The sequence below is a fragment of the Erpetoichthys calabaricus genome, chromosome 4, assembly GCF_900747795.2.
Source record: "Erpetoichthys calabaricus chromosome 4, fErpCal1.3, whole genome shotgun sequence".
Lineage (NCBI taxonomy): Eukaryota > Metazoa > Chordata > Cladistia > Polypteriformes > Polypteridae > Erpetoichthys > Erpetoichthys calabaricus.
In genome coordinates this window covers 148077822-148097868 of record NC_041397.2, presented here as the reverse complement: position 1 = coordinate 148097868, position 20047 = coordinate 148077822, and the positions used below count along the sequence as shown (strand labels likewise).

The 20047-nt window shown below is 38.8% G+C and overlaps 1 protein-coding gene across 2 annotated transcripts in view; it reads left to right on the top strand.

The window, feature by feature from the left end:
* Positions 1-1234: 1234 nt before the first annotated feature.
* The window catches only part of LOC114650317 (TPA-induced transmembrane protein), an 81470-nt gene continuing 62657 nt past the window's right edge, over positions 1235-20047 (top strand). The window contains exons 1-2 of one of the 2 annotated variants that reach the window (XM_028799872.2): positions 1237-2187; positions 14180-14299. In XM_028799872.2, coding sequence (XP_028655705.1) covers positions 2125-2187; positions 14180-14299 — 183 coding nt within the window. In that variant the 5' untranslated portion in view covers positions 1237-2124. Of the gene's footprint in view, positions 2188-14179; positions 14300-20047 lie in introns of both variants that reach the window. The other variant, XM_051927038.1, reaches the window with a different exon arrangement.

Below are 20047 nucleotides of genomic sequence, written 5' to 3'. Positions count from 1 at the left end.
TTTTTTACAGTTGCTGGAGTGCCAATCCTGCTGCCAACCCCGAGGTTTTCCCTGTAAGTTGGAGGTTCTGCTTGCAGGGCTGGGTGCTGATTAACGTCATACCCAGGATGGAGCTATTGCAGCTTAAGGGCCATGGGTTGGGACAATGACTGACTGACTGACAATGTTTTCTGGCGTGTTTCTCACCGTGATTTTGCATGGGAGCTCCTTCAGTATTAACTCCTGGTTGTGAAGCTACTGCCACCTTCCCAGGTTTTCAAGTTTTATGGCATCATGGTGGGGTCAACTCAGGGTGTCATGGCTGGGCTTGGGTGCCCTCAGACGACACCAAGTCGCATGGGTGACACAGAAAGGAGAGGTAGAAAAGTATTTTTAAATTGTTTGCTGGCCTTGCATTGACCAGCAAACACCCCTGGCTGCATGATAATTAACGCTATTACAGGACAAGAAGTATGTAGTTCGTGTCAGGCATATGTGGTCTGCATATTATTTCTGTGTAATTACATCTGTTTTTTTTTCCCAAACTTGTGGTGTTGTTACTTTTCCTCAGCAGTGATTGGTTACAAAAGAGTCACTTTTTTATATTCCTTGAATCTATAATGTCAGAGGGTAACGCAATGATTTGATTCCAGAGACCACTCAGGCACCACCATCCCATTGATTGAATTTTGTGACATGTAAGGTATTAACAAAGGAAGGATAAATGTTATTAGTTAGATAATTTAAAGTTTACTTTAGAGGTGTCTGCACACATAATGGAAAATTCTGGTATGGCCTCAATAGAAATGTCATGCCAAAAATGCCAATGATGCTCACAGAAATAATAATTAGACCTCTATTAAGGATTAATAATCAATGTAAAGCCATCTCACATATTTGTTGTCCACCACAGCCAAGCTCATAACTCAGCACAATCACCGCGCAGCACACTAAAAAATGCAAGCTATATAACAGGGAAATCATGAGAACTCTGCGCAGCGCAGAATTTATTGTGCACTACTGTCCCGAGACTGTGTTGAAGTAAAATTTACGTATAGCAACCGTAAACAGTTATAAAAAAATGAGAACATAAATATAAAAAGATTCAAGGTCAAAAAAACATAATGAAAGTTACAGCAGATGAAAACACATAATTTTGAAGAGGGCAACTGCCACACTGGCTTTTCAGCTCGACAGACTCAAACTCTGCTTCTTTTAAAATTTACAATCTGGATTTCATCACAGGTCACAATTCTGGCACAGCTACAGTTTTGCTTTGCGACTGTAACTGAACTGGCGGCGGATACCAGCCTGCATTTCTCGCTCGGCTTCCAGTTGCTCTGTAAGGAATGAAGAGACTTGTTGAAATGGAAAGATGTACTGATTTTGTTGAAAGAAAGAAAGAAAGAAAGAAAGAAAGAAAGAAAGAAAGAAAGAGAACGAACGGATAAGCCAGTGTCACTCTCAAGGGCTGAGTGCTCATTCCAATTCTCTTGTACTGCATATATAAACATTTTTGGACCAGTCACCGGGAGTTACTTTTGATCCTTAAGCTTTACTGTTGTCTCATTTATATTTTGAAAGAAGGGTTTTACGCAGCACGTTCATCGATGACAATATTTTTGGAGTTGCTCATTAACCAGCGCTGTCGGACGCAATGGAACATTTCCTGGAACAGAAGCATTCAGTTATCTCTCTGTGGGGAGGGTACTCGGCTTCCGGAGCCCACTCGAACTCATTCAGAACTCGATTGAAACCGCAGCTCCATTACTCTGCCTCTCTGCTTGTTCATCTACTTTCGCTTTGAGAAGCCCTCACCTTCTCCTAAGATTACAACGCCCACATTACAGCGGAGGGATCAGGTTTCTCTATGAAAGAGCTGCAAATTTTGCCATTGTTACTTATTACCTGAGCCCGAGGAATGTATGAGAAAGGGGAGTGGTTGACATAGTCAGCAAACACCACTTCCCAGCCCTGTCCCGTAACGTCACTGATACCGGCCTTTGAGGGGACGTCGATGGCTTTTGTTTTCCTTACGCATAACTTTAATTCTGTAGTTTTGAGCCAACTTCCGGACTTCCCGACATTGACTTAAAAGTGGATATACATCCTTTCAGTACGGTGTCCGATTAAACGAAAAATAAAATGAACGACGGCAAAGAAGTGGAAATGCAGATAATGCCTGGCACCCAAGTGTACAATGGACAGGTAAGAAATATGTTAGAGCTTACTAATGTTTTCTTAGTTTATGGTCTTTATTAGTTTCATCATACAAAGCTGCATTCATTGCACACGATCGATGAAAATGTTTTCTTTTTCATAAAACCAATGACACATCCGATGTCACATTCCACCTGCCACCTTTGACTACCACAAATCGTTTTACTGAAACCAAACTGCACGGAATCCGTGTGACAGGTCTATGTAACGTTATATAAATCATATCTATACTGAACAATTTTATGAAACTGAATTTGCGTTGCATTATTTTGGTGGTAAATCGAAAATCGAGTTTGATAAAACCGGTCCTTTTGTAGTTGAAATTATCTGTACATTTCTAGAAAGAGAGGGTAGGAAAACATCGACCCCACCCCAACCATCTTTATCTGTATTATTTCTTTAGAGTAAAGGTAAACATTCACACATCTCAGTGCAGAGGTGAAAAAAAAAGAATAAGAAGGAAAGATCATTTCAGATATTATCGTAACTTTCTCAAACTGACTTCATTCAGTTCAGGGTCAGAGGACAAACTGCTTAGTAGGAAAGAAGTTTAATAAGGCATGCAGTAGTCATACATAACATTCAGAACTGGAAATGTGGAGAATATTTAAGCTTTGAAGGATACATTATGACTGGAGATAGCTTTGTGCTGAAGTACTTGATAGGAATCCCATGTGCGGGAATACCTGATTGCTACACCATCTATAGGCACCGATCAGAATCAATAAAACAAATATTAACCATATATCTCTTCTGTTTCAACTTAGTATTGATTTAGGGTTGCTTTGTTCAAACTAGCAACCTGTGTGGATGGGTTTGTATGTATTGAGGTGTAGTGGTTAAGACCTTGGACGTTAAACCCTGAGAGTGTGGGTTCCAATCTTGCTATTGACACCAGGCAACTATGAGCAAGTCACTTCACTTGCCTGTGCTCTAATTGGAAAACAAAAGAAATAATAACCAACTGTGCCTGAAATGTTACAAGACACCTTAGATAATGGTGCAAGTGAAATGAAACGTAGAATGTCTGAATTAGCGTGAGCTTCCCTAATGTGGAGTGTTCATTGAACTATAATGGTTTACTTCATGAGACAGAAGTACAGCACATAATAAACAGGAATAGCTACATCAAATATTTGAAATATTAAAATGTATGCTTCCATTTAAATGTTTAATGTCTAAGTATTCTCGATTGTAATAGAAAAGATCTATCATTTTCATAATCACTGAATCTGAAAGAGTCTAAAATGATACCCCACTTGCTTACATTGTAAATGTGTAATTTTTAACCTTCTGGGAGTGGCTATTAGAGGGTTAGTGCTAACATGTTGAAAAATCAACAATTCAAATTTGAATGAAGGCAGCAATAAACAAGAAATCTAATTTAGGAGAATGGTCTGTTGCAGGTACAAAACAGTTACTGATATTCAGAATGGCAGCAATGAAATCCAAAGGTATTGCAGTGACTGCTCCTTTTTACATTTACTAGTTTAAGTACTAACCACATGATCAGGGAGTTATCCTTGCATTTTTTGATCTATGGATGGCTTGGATGCACAGTGCTTAGCACAGTTGTCTCACAGCTTTAGTACAATTTTTTAAATTCTGGTCTAGTTACTGTTTGTGTGTAGTTTGTACATTTGCCTATATTGTAGTTTTCTTCTCACATTCTTCTCACATGCTACAGATGTGTGTTTGTATTTAAGTTGAGGTTGGTGTCAACTTTGAACCACATGTTGTTAGGACTGGTCACGGCCCCATGACACTGGTTATATAATCAATGCATGGATTTTTTGATCTAAAGACATTGTGGTGTCTTAAGTGTTACTAGAGGAAGTGAAAGTGTTTTTCGACACCTTTCAGTACCTATAGGGCAGTGCAGATAGTTATCAAATCATAAAAAATGTTTTTTTTTTGTTAATATGACTGGTAAAGCTTTAAAAGTTGCAAATACTTCATGAGCAAAATTTGTTTAAATGTTTTTACAGTCATTCTTAAAGAAAATAAACAGTGTCATAGGAATTTGTCTTCCACTTATTTTCTTAACTTTCTTTTACAGTATAGGAAAGGGGGAATTCCAACTGTATCCAACTTTTAAATAATTTGTGGTCCAAACTAGGGCTGGGCGGTATGACCAAAGTTCTATATCACGGAATTTTTCAAAATTATACCAGTTTCACGGTATTCAACGGTATTTTTTCCCTATGCATGAGTGGATTTTAACCATATTTTCCACTGCAATTACTGCAGGCTAAGAATAACCTATTCTGTCATGAGAATTGTACATTGTACAAAATTTTTTTTAATGTGCACACAAGTATTAATACAGGTTTGCATGGCCCCATAAAGTGATAGTTTTCAAGGGGGTGGCACTAATGAAGAGAAGGAATTAAATCACATGACAGTTGCAGTCAAAATATAGAACCATTTTAATGAACAGATTTTGCAAACAACTTAAAATATAATTTTGACAACATATTTTCAACCATCCAAAGAGGCATTTAGACTTAGTAAAATATTCAGAGGTGCTTGTCAAAAGTTGTATTGCAATAGTTGTAGAAAAGGAATAAAGAGTAAATATTTTTTGTAAACCAACTACACTTTCTGTTAATGTTAACAATCTCTGTCCACTGACATGTTAACTATATGGATTGTAATGGCATTGGTTATCTTGATCCACCGCTTGCTTTTTTTGTCGTAGGCAGTCCTGTAGCAAATGCGTCTACAAGTAATGTCTGACTTGAGTGTCCTCTAGCTTTTTCAGTTTTACCTGAGGACGTGAAGGGTGCCAATCTTAGTTCCTTACATTTATGGTACTCCAAAGCATGTTTGCGACTAAGGTGGTGCAGCAAATTTCTTGTGTTGCCATCTCCGGCGACAACTTTAGATCATCAGCATTTGCAGTGAATAGTTGTTTGGTCCACATTCGACCTTTTAAAACCAAAATCTCCAGACAACAGACGTGGATCCTTTTTTCGGCAAAAGTTCTTCTGTGTCATCATGTTCAAATTTATCTCCCACTAATAAATTCTTCTTTTACTGGACCTCTTGTCTCTCTGTCTCTCCCTCAGTTTTTTTAAGCAGCCCAGGTGCAATAGCTACAAAGGCACTGCCAACTTCTCACTGGAAATCTGATGTTACTATCTCTTTTACATCTTGGCAAGCTTCATTTTTCAGTCTTAATCTTCTGGCTTGTGTATTACAGAATGGTGTGTATTGGTACAACTTCAGCAGATCCACATGGCCTATGGATATAATCATTCTCAATTCTTTCTACCTAAATTTTTTATCCACAGGGCCTAACATCAGGGTTGTGTTTTCCTTTTAGCTTTTACTCTGATGATTGTCGTTTCACTTATTTTAGGAACAGGACTAATTTTGTGGGTGGGTGGGGTAGTATTTTTACTATTATTACTGTCATTATTATTACCTTCTTATAACCTTTTATTTTATGAGAAACCTACTGCTCATTGTTGTTATTTCAACTCCAATAAACATTTGATCACAAAAATGAATGTTCAATACTTACACATATATTGAAAAACACAGTTGGGTGCCTTGTGGTTTAAGCATGCTGGGTTCAAATCCTGCAGTCAGTCATGTTCTGTGGAAAGTATGCATGTTTTCTGTAGGGGTCTCATGTATAAACAATGTGTACACCCATTTCCACATTCACTTCGAGATGTCCATCCATCCATCCATTTTCCAACCCGCTGAATCCGAACACAGGGTCACGGGGGTCTGCTGGAGCCAATCCCAGCCAACACAGGGCACAAGGCAGGAACCAATCCTGGGCAGGGTGCCAACCCACCGCAGGACACACAAAAACACACCCACACACCAAGCACACACTAGGGACAATTTAGAATCGCATGCACATTTTCATGGCAGCCTCACACCATGCATATGCAAGTTTCTGCTCAGTTTTGCAAATGGGTGGCACCCAGTGTCAAAGAAGTGTTACTCTTTCTGTGTTGTATCCCTTTCTTTTTTAGATTTGCATTTATAATGTGGGATTTATCAACTACACCGGAATTAACTGCATATTGTTTACAAATGTAATTAACTTGATTGTAATCATTCTGTAACAATGTAATGGTGCACGGAATGGCCAAACTATTTCAACTACCATAGCTGCTTTAGCGTTGTTAGAAGACATTGCAAATGGAAGAATTAGAAGACAGCAAATATTTGTAGATGATTATGACTGGCTTCTAAGTCGATTTTGATTTCCAAAAATTTTCCTCTTGGAGCTTTGTGCTGTACTGGTTCCAGCTTTACAAAGGCAGACTTCGAGGAATTGTGCTCTACCTGCTGCTTTGCAAGTTCTGTCCACTCTCGGGTTTTTAGCCACAGGAGCTTTTCAATGTGAACTTGTTGACTGATTGGGTATTTCACAAACATCACTGAGTTACACTATGCCAGCTGTATGGGATGGTATTATCCACTTGTCAACCAGATATATAAGATTTCCTTACCCTGTGGTGTGGGAATTGATTGTTTTAGTGCTTTTATCGTTTTAGTGCAGTGTAGAGTGGCTGAGCTGTGGACCTGGTCTCCAGTTGCATAGGGTTGGTAGTGGAGTGGAGCCTTCCCATGCAACTGGAGCCTTATGGAGGGTGGAATGTGGTGTTATGGGTCCACAGCTCTTCCAGCAAAGGCCGTTTTGTTTTAATAAATAATCGCCGCGCTCGCGGCTTAGCGAGGGGGCGTGGTAGCTGTAGTGAGCCGCAGGGCGATCTATGTGGGCGATCTGTGTGGGCGTTTCTCGCCTAAGTGCACAGGTGAGAGACTGCCCACATCCGTGATTGTTACTGTGGCTAATGGGCTGCAGCTGCTATGTCCTCTCCGCATATATAGAGAAGCGCGAGCCGGTTAAGGGGGGAAAGAACAAAAGGAAGTAAAAGGAAGGAAAGAGAGAACGGGAGGTAGCAGGAAGCAGGTGGAGAAAGCCGGTGTGAGGAAGGAGAGCGAGCGAGCGAGCGAGAGCAGGCTCGTATTAGAGAACGCAGGCAGCTGGGAAGAGAGCCCACGTGGGGAGTGTTTGGCCGACACTCAGTGGGGCTGAGAAAGCAGTCGCTCCAGCTGAGCAACTAAGTAGCTGGAGTGACCAGTGGAGGAATCGACTTGACCGTAGAAGGCAGCGGGAGTCGATGAGGCTTTGGACTGGTGTAGCCTCAGTGTGAGCGCCTTGGCCGCTGGGGAATGATCCAAAGTTTTGGTCTGGTTGGGAGCCCGACGAAGCCAAGGAACGGAGGGCTACAGGACTAGGTTGAAGGGCAGCTGATCTTGCAGGTAGGCGACTCTCCTGTAGAGCAGACCAGATGGGCGTAGCAGGGGAGCCACCATGGAAGCAGAAGACACCGGGCTTGTGGTTTTAACATTACTTCCTGAGACATTTTACCTCGTGGTTTTTAGAAGAGTTTTTCTATTTATTGATTTTAACCTTCACGTTTCATTTTATGGATTATTTATTTAATGAAGACATTTGAATGAACTGCACAGCACTTTATTAGAACACTGATTGTTTTGATTGTTCTTTGAATAAAAGCACTTTGCACATTTAATACATCATCCCCTTGCTCAATTGTTTATTGCCTCACTGTCTAGCTCATCGGTGACATTACCAACGGTGTTGGGTTCAAGGGCTCCCTAACAGCCGATGGGAGCATGAAGCAGAACCCGCATCGTCACATGTGGTTGAACTAGCAAACATCAAAGTGCAAGTTGCAGCAATGTCCAGTTTTCTAAATGTAATCAGAGCGGTCAACTACGTGCACATTGCTATTGCAACGACACTGGATATGTTACATCAGCCAGGGATGAGTCACAAAAAGAATGAGCTGGCATTATATCATCTAAAGCAAGAGAGTCTATAAAAATGGCAAGTCCACACAGTCATAGGTGTTTTTTCCAACTAGTGCAGCAAAAGGCGAGCAGTCCTTTTAAGGATGGTGAATCACGTCAACGAGCCATGTAAAGAGCAGGGAATCTATCCATTGTGGCCCTTGGCTCCGTATGCTGTATCACTCCTGTATCACTGTATCATCAATTTTGTTTTGTTGCTTATACAGGCAGTCCCCGGGTTATGTACGAGATAGGGACTGTAAGTTGGAACAGGTACATTATTTTAATAGATGCTATTGTTGACCGATTGTAACCAAGTGCTCTGCTAATGAATGATGGAGTTTCACCTCTCTCTGACCTTTTTATTATTTCTACTTTATTTTCAATGGTGATGGTTTTTCACTTCTTTACTGTATCACCAGCACTTGCATCAGATTTGTGTTTCAGAGACATTCTTGAAGGGTGAAGACAAAAGGTTAAGATGAGCCCTTCTGGACAGCACTGTACACGCTATCACAGCAGGAAGGCACCAGTCGTCAACACGTCTGATGTACTGACAAGAAACAACTTCCTGCTATGTGTGTAACAATACAAGCAGGCTTGCTATTGAGAATGAATGGGGCAGCGACAGGCGGTTCATCACCAGCCCACCACACAGTCACCTCCACTACAGTACGCCGCCTGCAGTGTCTGCCCACCAAGAACGAACACGGTGTGGCCAAAGGCGGGTAGTGAATCACCCCCATTTAACAGGCAGCCATCCGATGCACACTACAATGCTACCCCCCACCGCCCCGTTCACCCTCAATGGCCTCCATTCAGCCACAACCGGGTCACCGCTTGCAGCATTACCAGCCACCCACCGAGAACGAATGGGGCAGCTGTGTGTGGTGGGCAGGCAGTGAAACCACTTGCTGCCGGGAGCTGCCAGAAGAACACAACACTGCGCGAGCAGCAAAATCTCCTCCGTCCAGCCACCGCTTGCAGCATTATCAGCAACCCACCGAGAATGAACGGGGCAGCCATGTGTGGTGGGCAGACAGTGAAACCGCTTGCCGCTGGGAGCCGCCCGAGGGACATTACACTGCGCGAGCAGTGAAATCGTCCCCCTCCAGCCTCCGTCCAGCCACCACTTGCAGCGTCCCCAGGCCGAAGATGACAGAGCAGCAGTTACTGAGGCACATGCATCGCAGCTACAGCCCCGTTCGTAAGTCGTAGGTCGGATGTCCGTAACCTGGGGACCACCTGTACCACTGCTTAAGCCAACAAATAGGACATTTTTCCTTGTCTCCACTTAACATCAGGTGAAATTCTTGTTTTTACCATGTGCTTTTGCCTTATCTTTTAACAAAGCACTGAACAGAAGGGGTTATTTATATTGATTTGCATATTCAAATATGCAGAATTCAAGGAGGAGTCAGGGTGGGGCTGTAGGTGCCTACATGTGCATTAAAATTCACATTGATTGGGATTTATTAAGGGAAAGTGTGTTAAACTTTCCTTTACGCACAGTTTTATTCATCTGTTTTTTCGGTGCGTATGCACATTTCCAGTATTGTCTATGTGTCATGTATTAGTGTGAATTCTACGCATGATGTTATACATGAGGCACTCTGGTTTTATTCCACAGTGTATAGATATACAGTATGTATTTGATTGCCAGTTATAAATTGGCCTTGAAAGACTGGGGCCCTGTGAGGAACTGATGCCCTTTCCAGTGTTGGTTTCTGACTTGCACCCAGTGATGTCAGGATGGACTCTGGCCCTACATAACCCTAAATGGGTTTAGCATATTTAAGAATTTGTGCATGCACAGTATGTGTATCTGACGTTTCATTCAAACATGTAGGTGGAACTATAGAGTTGTACTGAGGAAGAGTAAGATGAGCAAAGACATGAGAGAAAGAAGGTATGTTGAGAAGATAAGTCATGTGCATGGTGATTAAAGACAAGCTGAAGTGGTTGAGCTTGTGAATTTGAAGAAAATGGCTGTTTGAGGAAGCCCATAGCAACTAAGTTGGCTGGGATAAAGACGAGAGGAAGACTAAAGAAGACTTGCATGGAAATAGCCATAGGTGATATGAGAACGATAACTCTTACTCCTAATGACCCTGAAAATAATCAAGAAGGGTTCAGCCAGCATAAACTCAGTTGATGTTAAGTCAAGTCATGTTTAAGCTAACTGTTATGTGTTCATAGTAAAATGAAATTCTTACTTGCATGTCTCATGAGAACAGTTGAGAAAAACACAATCAAATAAATAAATAAATAAATGAAAGAAAGAGTACACATACCATGCAAGTACATATACTGTATATATCATAACATATATATATATATATATATTGTATATATACAGTACAGTATATGTACAGTGTATATTTGCAGTGTTTGATATATTACAATATTTGTTTTTATGACTGACTCTTCTGTAACCTTATGAATTGTGGGTGGAAACTGTCCCTGAATTTACTGGTGTGAGTGCCAGTGGTTCTCTACTGTTTGCTAGAAGTGAGATCTGGGAAAGTGACTGTGCAGGATGGCTTTGTAATTAATATGGCACCGAGTGTTGTATATGACCTGAACATATAGTATAGGAATAAACAGTGACTATAAGAATTGGGAGATGCAGAAAATATCAGAAAACGACTACAATACTGGAGATGGCTACTCCCCCAACTGTCATTCACAGGGCAGATGCTAATCATAAACAACTTCAATCAGCTCTCCGGGATAGGTTGGCATGCCTGGAGCCCCCACCTGTGCTGGAGATGATTCATTTTTTTGGAATTGAAAACATTGGCTGAATCAAGGCATTTTGCACTTACGCAGGAATGAAGGAGGGCAAGGACCGGTGGACATGTGTAGCAGGAAAAATGCTTTCAGACTACAAACTCTACAAAAACTGCTCTGTTGTCATATAGCTGTGTCGTGGAAGCCATTAGCGTGTCCCCTTCTGCACCAAGTGGGCAACCTGGAATTGGACTGTGCACTTTTCTTAATGGACAGTAGTTCCTTCCCCATTGGAAATCTTTCAGGCTTTATCGAAGTGTGCTGAAAATCTGGCAACAGCTGGATTGTCATGTTGAGGACTTTAGAATTGCTGGTCATCTCTAACTTGGAACAATTTCTTATGATTCCTTATCCAAGTTTCCTTTAGGTCAGAATAAACAGTTTGCTGTCAGGTTTCTGTTAAGTATTTTATGTTCCTGCTGTCTGTCTTGTTTTAGTCTGGCTATTTTAAACATAAGGAAAATTTTTAAATAATCACTTAGTCATTAAGCTGTAGTTATGTAAAAGCTGTAGTCTTCCTGTTGGTTCTTATTAAATCAAAAATGATACACTCTAAATTACTTGGCACCTCAAAATGCTGATTGTATACTTAAAGTAAAAAATATTAGTTGTTTGCCATTTTGGTTAGTGGTTTGATTCCAAATAAATCTTACCCACTTACCTAATCTTTTTCTGTATTTCTGTTTCCCCTGCAAAAGTTTAAAAGCGTAGTTCCTTTAGATTTCTAAATGATTCATAGTGACCTCAACAGGAAAATATCTGTTAGCCAAACCTAATAAAAACAACTGATAGTTACCTTCTGTGTCCATCTGAATTGGAGATTTTATTTCTCCTTTCAGTTGTAGAGAAAAGCCAAGCAAAATGACACCTTTTATTGGCTAACTAGAAAGATTACAATATGCAAGCTTTCGAGGCAACTCAGGCCCCTTCTTCAGGCAAGATGTAATGGTAATTGAAAGCTGATTAATTTAATGCATTTATGCTAAAGGCATTACTTGAATTTAAAGTGTTCTCTGACCCACTCTTAGAGCTTATTAGATTAAAGTAGTCATTTGCTTAATTTTCTAAAAATCAGTTTTTTAGAGATTAATTGAAAAGTATGTACTCTTTCAGGTTAGATGGGATCAGATACCTAAACAAGCTTGGTCATGCCATGGCCTCCTTGTTAGGCCTTTTTTAGTACCCATTGTATAACTATGTGTGTGTCAGAAATATTGGTCATTTCAATGACAATGCAATGCTTTCATAAGAGAGCATGCTAATGTGAGTATATTTTTTTAATTCTTAAAAGTTAATTAAACTTACTTTACAAATAAAACAAACGTTCTTCACTTCCATACAGTAAATCTGCTGGATGTTATCATTAGCAAAGTAAGTGAATTTTTTGTGGTTTTCTAATTCATGTAATTATTTGCATGTTCTGGAGAATCAGAGTAACTGACAAGCTAGTAGATCAAAAAAGAACATCCAGACATCTGTTTTTTATAGCTTCACAAACATGGCTAATATTTTTTATCCAGTGTTTACTTGTGTTATGCATTTTAGCGTGATAGCTATGGTGTAGTCCTTTGGCGTTGTAAGTAAACATATCTTTGCCATTACATTAAAAAAAATGTTATAGCAAACTGAATACGCCAGTTCAAATTAGAATTTGTTTTTTCCTTAGGTATTTGTATTTAGTTACAAATACAAGTAAAAAGATTGAAGAGGATTTATACACTCATTACTGAAAAGCAGCAGTTCCGAATGTTCAAATTCTTGACAAAGTATATCAGTTACATATTCCATCTACAAGAATGTCAGTCACTCAGTCATTTTCTAACCCACTTACTCCTGAACAGGGTTGTGGGGGTCCGCTGCAGCCTATCCCAGCTACCATAGGGTGCGAGGCAGGAACAAATCCTGGACAAGGTGCCAGTTCATTGCAGGGCAAACACACACACACATGCACACAAGCCAACCACACACTAGGGCCAATTTAAATTCCCCAGTTCATCTAACCTGCGTGTCTTTGGACTGTGGGAGGAAAGTGGAGTACTTGGACGAAACCCATGCAGACACAGGGAGAACATGCAAACTCCACATAGGGAGGACCCAGAACGCAAACCCTGGTCTCCTTACTTCGAGGCAGCAGTGCTACAATATGTTATGAAGAGTAATGTAGGTGTAAACGGTAAAACTAGTTTTCATATAAAATCTATTTAAGGTAAAAGAATGGTTAAGCATTTGATTCATTGTATGGCAAAGTCATATCAACTATAACATTCAGTTATCTTTCTTTATAAGTCTCCATTAACTTTGTACTTCATAAAAGAGCAATATTTACCCATTTGTTTTTCTCTAGCTGTGTTAGATTTCTTATGCACAATGATGGATAGTAATTCTGAGATCTTGGCACAGATTTTCAGTGGGATTAAGGTCAGGGTTCTGACTGGGCCTCTCAACATCTGTTTTTTTGTTTTTTCCTTTTAAGCCACTGCATTGTTGTCATACCAGTGTGCTTTATATAGTATATGTGTCCTATTGAAGCACAAATGTCTAAATTGGAACAGACTGTGTTACTACATCCTCTGGCGTACTACTTGCACAATATTATACTGTACAAAGTTGTAAATTCCAGTGATAATAGCAAGAAAATGGCAATTAACCAATGAAACGAGATAGAACTTTGCTACCCTTAGATGTGTAGGCCTTTCATTTAGAGAAATTGTCCTACACAATCCAAAGGCAATTGGAAATGTGAGGAAACTCTGACATCTGGCAGCCCCAAAGTCACAACCCAATCGGGAGACAAGTTTCTGAGGGTCACCAACTTATGGGCCGATGAATCAAAATTTGAAATCTTTGTTTCATCACGAAGGGTGTTTGTACTCCATCTAGTTGGTGAAAGGATGGTCTCTCAGTATATGATACTAACTGTCAAACATGGAGGAGGAAGTGTGATGGTTTGGGGTTCTTTGGTGAAATCAAAAAGGTTACCACAATTTGGCTGTTATGTCAGCAAAAGGTTCATACTTTGATGAATCACAAATTTGAATGACATTTTGTACTCTTAATGATTCCTTGACTGCGGTGGGTTGGCACCCTGCCCGGGATTGGTTCCTGTCTTGTGCCCTGTGTTGGCTGGGATTGGCTCCAGCAGACCCCCGTGACCCTGTGTTTGGATTCAGCGGGTTGGAAAATGGATGGATGGATGGATGATTCCTTGACTTATTTTTTTTTACAATGTTTATTTGTTGTATACCTTGATTTCTTGAAACATTAAGACATAAAACTGCATGCTTTTCCATGAAACTGAAAAAACTGAGTTACTTTATTCTAAAACAATATTTAATTATAGGATCATGGGAGCAACAGTGATGAATGCATTCCATTGCAAAGTATGGATTTAGATACCAGAACATTACCTTTGGAAACAACTAATTCATTGTCTATTAACTGTGAAGCTGAATCTCACCAGGTAGGTATAATTCAAAAATGTTGTTTTAAATAATTGTGTTTTATTATTACACAGTACATTCTTGAGTTAAACAAAATCATTTTCACAAATAATTCTCTATGTTTTAATATTTTTAGCAATGTACTGGTGTCCATAAAAGGCTGGTGCCTTAATTGGCCTCAGTAAACCTGTTTCAGAAAAAGCAGGTTAGAAAGTTGAAGGATGGACAACTGATTTAGTGTTTTTTTGCTAGCAAAATATTCAGAATACTAATTAAATCAAAAATATATTTTACCTATAAACCTTTCAGAAATAGAATATGAAACCTGACCAGTAAACCTTTTGGGAAGCTGGAGGAGAGAACCCAGTGAAAAACCCATTTAGACAAAGAATGAAAATTTGGACTTCACAACAACCACACATAGGATTCATTCCCAGAACACTGGATGTATGAGGCAGCAGCAGTGCTAAGTGCTACTTTTAGCTTTGGAAATATTTATTTAAAGCATCTATTAATCAACAGTGATATTCTTATCAGTCTGGATTTGAAGGTTTAAACTTGAACTTGATGGGTTTTAACCCAAACACTGGTGAAGTTTATAATGTCTAGTTAAAACATATGCAATCAAAAAGAAAAAAAAACACAATTTGACTTGCAAGATATGAGAAAAGGAAAACATACAGTATAGATAAAAAGTTCACAGCACTAAAGAAAGTTTCAGCCTTTAGTGAGGTGAGTTAACTGAAATTGCTTTCTATCTATGGCATTGAACTGAACAAGGAGACTGGAAGTTACTCATTGTTTAAAATGTGACTGTCAGAAACACCACCTCTGTGCAAAAATCTTTGAAAGTATACTTGCAGAATTTTTTAGTGTTCCCATTCTCCTCATTTCAATGCTAGTTGCACACTAGTAAAATGAAGCTACATGTGAGAGCAGGGTTTAGCCTATAGAGAAGCAGTAGATTTTGCCCAACTCACACATCAAAGGACATTGATTCCCTATAGCTGATTATCCTTTTTAAATACTTAGAACATTCGTAAAGTGACCTGGGTTTGCATGGAATGCAAAAATTACATTTAAAACATGATTTGGGCAAATGTATCATGGCTGAGCAAAACAGATAAAATTTACCATTATTGTCAAAAGTGAAAATATCCTGTCTTGTACCCTATTGAAACATGTTATTACCCTTTGGTGAGTATGATGAAATTTTACATTAGACTTGTTTTTGTAGAGGGCCGTTATAAGATGTAAACTGTGTATTCAAAGCATGTTTAATGTTGATCATTATGATTATAAAGCCTCTATCATATAACCATGTAATTATGAACTTCTATTTAGGCAAGACTTCTACATTCATCCATCCATGTATTTAAGTCCTATTTGGCATCATAATGAAGGATAACATTATACTCTTTTGTAAAAAAAATACACTATCAGGCAGCATACAAGTAAAATTATATATATATATATAACAAATGTAAAGCTATTTTAAAAATGTTCGGCTACATATTATCACTATTCCATATAGCAGGTTAATTTTAGTATTATTATATTTATTTTATTATATTATATTTTGCTTTGTTTGTATGCTGTGCAAGACACATGAAAAGGAAGCACTTTTGGCATGTAAAGTGCATATTCATTTGATTTTTAATATTGAAGTAGAATTCATTATATTATGATCAGTATTACATTTGCTAATACAATTCAATAAAGAGGTTTTAGGGTTACATTTTTAATTTTCTTCCTAACACCCTGGGGCACTGGTGCTAACCACTGTGCCACCAAACCACAGAGACCAATTATAGCTGTGAAATACACTTTTGCCATCTAAAGTCACTTCAATGTGGTTTTAGCATACATACAGTATAAACAATGAACTCAAGTGTAGCCATTTCTCTTTTCTTGGCTGCTTAGTTCTGTAGCTTTATTGCAACGTTAATTTTGTATTACAGCCACTTCCTGAATTCTCTTGATTGTCAAGTTATTATATAGGTGTTCCGCTGTTTTACTGCAGAAAAAGGAATAGTTCTAAAAAAACACAAACAATATTTCTGTTGAGTTCCAAATGATGAAATACTTACTGGGAGGAATTGTACAGTATGTGAAAACATGTACTAAAGCTCATAAGTAATTAATAGGTCATTTCCATTTTTGGATGTCTGGTTAATTTATCAATATCTGTATGGTCCCTGGACAACACTCTACACTTTAAGCATTATGTTGAACCTGGCAAAAAAAAAATACATGATATAATCAAGAAAGCAATAATACATTTTTTTTTCTGAAATATTATGGACAAAACATTTGCATAGTTTACACTACCTCCATTAATGGTAGTTCAGGGAAAGTGTCTGGCTTTGTAAGTGGTGGGAAAAGTGAATGCATCTCTTGTATAAAATTTTTAGAGCTTTTTTATTAAAAAAATAGGCTCAACTTCTCTTGTAGAATGAATATGTCATATTGAAAATTTCCACATTATCGTCTGTGTGCGGAGTAGAAAGCCATATTTCCCAGATGAATTTAATTCTTATTAGTACTTGTGTGTCATGAAATTTCACCATGTCCCAAAGAGAGTACAACATGAAACTTGGCTGAAATGTGCACAGAAAAACCACTGAAAACTGTAAATGAAAACAGAGAGTGAGAGAACTTCTTCAGGTGTAAATGGATTCATTAATTGATAAGTATTTCTGTTCATCAACCTCGTGTAACAAGGAACCTTAATCAGCAAATGAGTAATAAAAGGGAACCCCCTTCACATTATATTTAAAATGGGCGTTTTATCTGTTTACTAGTGGTAAATACAGACAGGGTGAAATTGACAAATAAACAGAAGGTACAATAAATTCTTTTATCCAATGTACTTCGGATTGCCTCAAAATCATAATAAAAAAACAAGTGCCTTATTTTAATTTACACTTAACACCAAGCGTAAGTTTTATGTATTCAAAAATTAGAATTCTGCTTGACCCTTGTCATTTCTGCCATTTTTGACTCTGTACCAAATTACATTCCAAAAATGGAGTTTTGCTTTATTGTGTGAAATCACTTCATTTTTTTTTTCTAGCTACTCTTGACTCAATGGTACAATAAAACCCCTACATATGATATACTGTTCAATGCATCTTGATTTACAGTTATGCAAAACTTCAACCTTTAGGAGGTTCCCCATATTTTTGGCCCTCTAGACCCAAAATTCTCCTAATTACTGTAGACTCGCGTATTAGTCGATCTTGCAGATAAGTCGAGTGTATTGTTTGAGCCGAAAATTACGAAATTTGTTATGACCCACGTATAAGTCGAGAGTAAAACTTGACAGCTATCAGAGATAGAGGGCGACAATCAGCTGTTAATGGCGACAAAACTCACTGTCATGTCACAGGCATTCCCCTCTGTGCTTGGAGAAATGCTAGACTTGTTGACTCTGCAACTAATCCTTGCATGTGCGTGAGTTGCGAAATGTAAACAAAGGCAAGATGGCGTCGATATGTCACAATGGAGCGAAGCGAGTGCAGAAAAGAAAACACTCGGCAGACGATGTTTTGCACATTATTGCTAAGTCGGACTCTGATTTTTCAAGATCGGATTTCATTGACTGTGATCAGGAATCGAACAAGAGGGTGAAATCCTTGAGTGTGCGTGAGTTGCGAAATGTAAACAAAGGCAAGATGGCATCGATATGTCACAATGGAGCGAAGCGAGTGCAGAAAAGAAAACACTCGGCAGACGATGTTTTGCACATTATTGCTAAGTCGGACTCTGATTTTTCAAGATCGGATTTCATTGACTGTGATCAGGAATCGAGCAAGAGGGTGAAATCCTTGAGTGTGCGTGAGTTGCGAAATGTAAACAAAGGCAAGATGGCGTTGATATGTAACAAGGAAGTGAAGCGAGTGCAGAAAAGAAAACACTCGGCAGGCGATGTTTTGCACATTATCGCTGAGTCGGACTCTGATTTTTCAGAGTCGGATTTTATTGACAGTGATCAGGAATCGAGCAAGAGAGTGAGAAGCTGGCATCAGCTGATCAGACACCAGCCAATGCCGTGCCAGTTGATCGGCTGCCAGCTGAACGCATTCGCGCAGCCGATGCACCTACCGGACTTCACAAGACAGCATGGCTTGCTGTTGGACACGACAGATCACCCGCTGCTGGACTACTTCAGGCTGCTCTCTCCTGATGCTGCTTTTCAGCTACTGTCAGACGAGACAAACAGGTAGGCAGAGAAATTTTTTGAATCGCGGGCTGCGCTTGCATCGCATTGATAGCGTGTGTTGCCTTGGTTCTTTTGATTCCAAATCTGGTTGCACGTGGCAGCTTCTGGTATGTTTGTTATCCAAAACCTGCAAAAGCTAATGCTCAAATTCAAGTATTTCACAGTTTAAAGAATTATTTAATGAAATTTAAAAAAACAAGCTAATTAGCAATAGTATTGCTGGCTTATATTTATTTCAAAGACCATGGGAAACGGCAGATGACCGGTGACTTAACACCATGAAGCGCTGAGTGTACAATGTCATTACCCAAATTCTATGGACAATTGTGTTGCCCCGCGGATAAGTCGATTCTGTTTTTTTGAACGAATTTTAAGGCATAAATTTTTCGACTTATACGCGAGTATCTACGGTATATGTCAATTTTGGACTATATTTTACACAGGAAGGCACACCCTTATGATAAAGAGTAAACCAATAGTTATCTTTAATAAAAATTATCAGAAGGACGTGAGGTTGTGCATGCCACTTCAGCTGACCTCAGGGGTTCACCTCCAAGACACAAGACATCACAATTTCTCCTTTTCACGAAAATTAGAAAAAATGGGGATTAGTAATACAGGTAAGTGGAGTGTTGTTTCATTATTTCATGAGCCATTCCCAAGTGATTAAAAAGACAAATTTTAAATATAACCATGTGGGGTACCATTTTACACTATTTCAAGGCCAATAATTAAAAATATAATTTTTGGTCCCTTACTAGGGATCTAGTCCTCTATAGATCTCTATCAAAAGGTGAAAATGTTACAATCTGTTATTTCTGTTAATTTACACTTTAAATTTTTACATTAAATCATACATTTTAATATTTCAAATATTTGATGCAACTATTATTGTTTATGTACTTCTGCATCATCAAGTAGATCATTACATTTCTTATCAACACCCCAAGTTAGGCCAATTTACACTATTCAGACTTTTTTCTTTATTTCCACCTACTGATTTATTCTAAAGTATTTTTTTAATTAACAGCTTTAAAAATCTAATATTAAAAATGTGTATATATTTTTTTCTTATATATATATTGCATAGTGTTTGAAGCATTACTTGATTTTATCTTGTGTTTTATATTAACTGTAATGCATTTGTACATATATACACCGTAGTGCAAACTAGGCATTGCTCATTCTGCAAGGCACCTTAGTGTGGCAGAGAAGGCCTGTTAAGAAGGCAGATTTAACAGGGAAGCGGACATCCAGCTTCACCTTCCCCCAGCCTACATTCCAGAAAGTGTCTTAACTCTTCTCTTACTCTCCACAGTGAACTCTATATTCTTTGAAACCTGTCTCCTCTGTAAAACCAAAACGCTGGACCTGAAAGCTAAGACCCATCTTGCCAAGCCAAGCACTCGGCCATTGGGCTGAGATGACTGAGAAGCAGCTATTACTTCAAGAATGGGATTTTAGCATCTAAACTCTTATACCAGAAAAAGTAATGCTTTTTTGTATGAATTTGCACGGGACACCGCAAAAAAGCCTAGGTGAG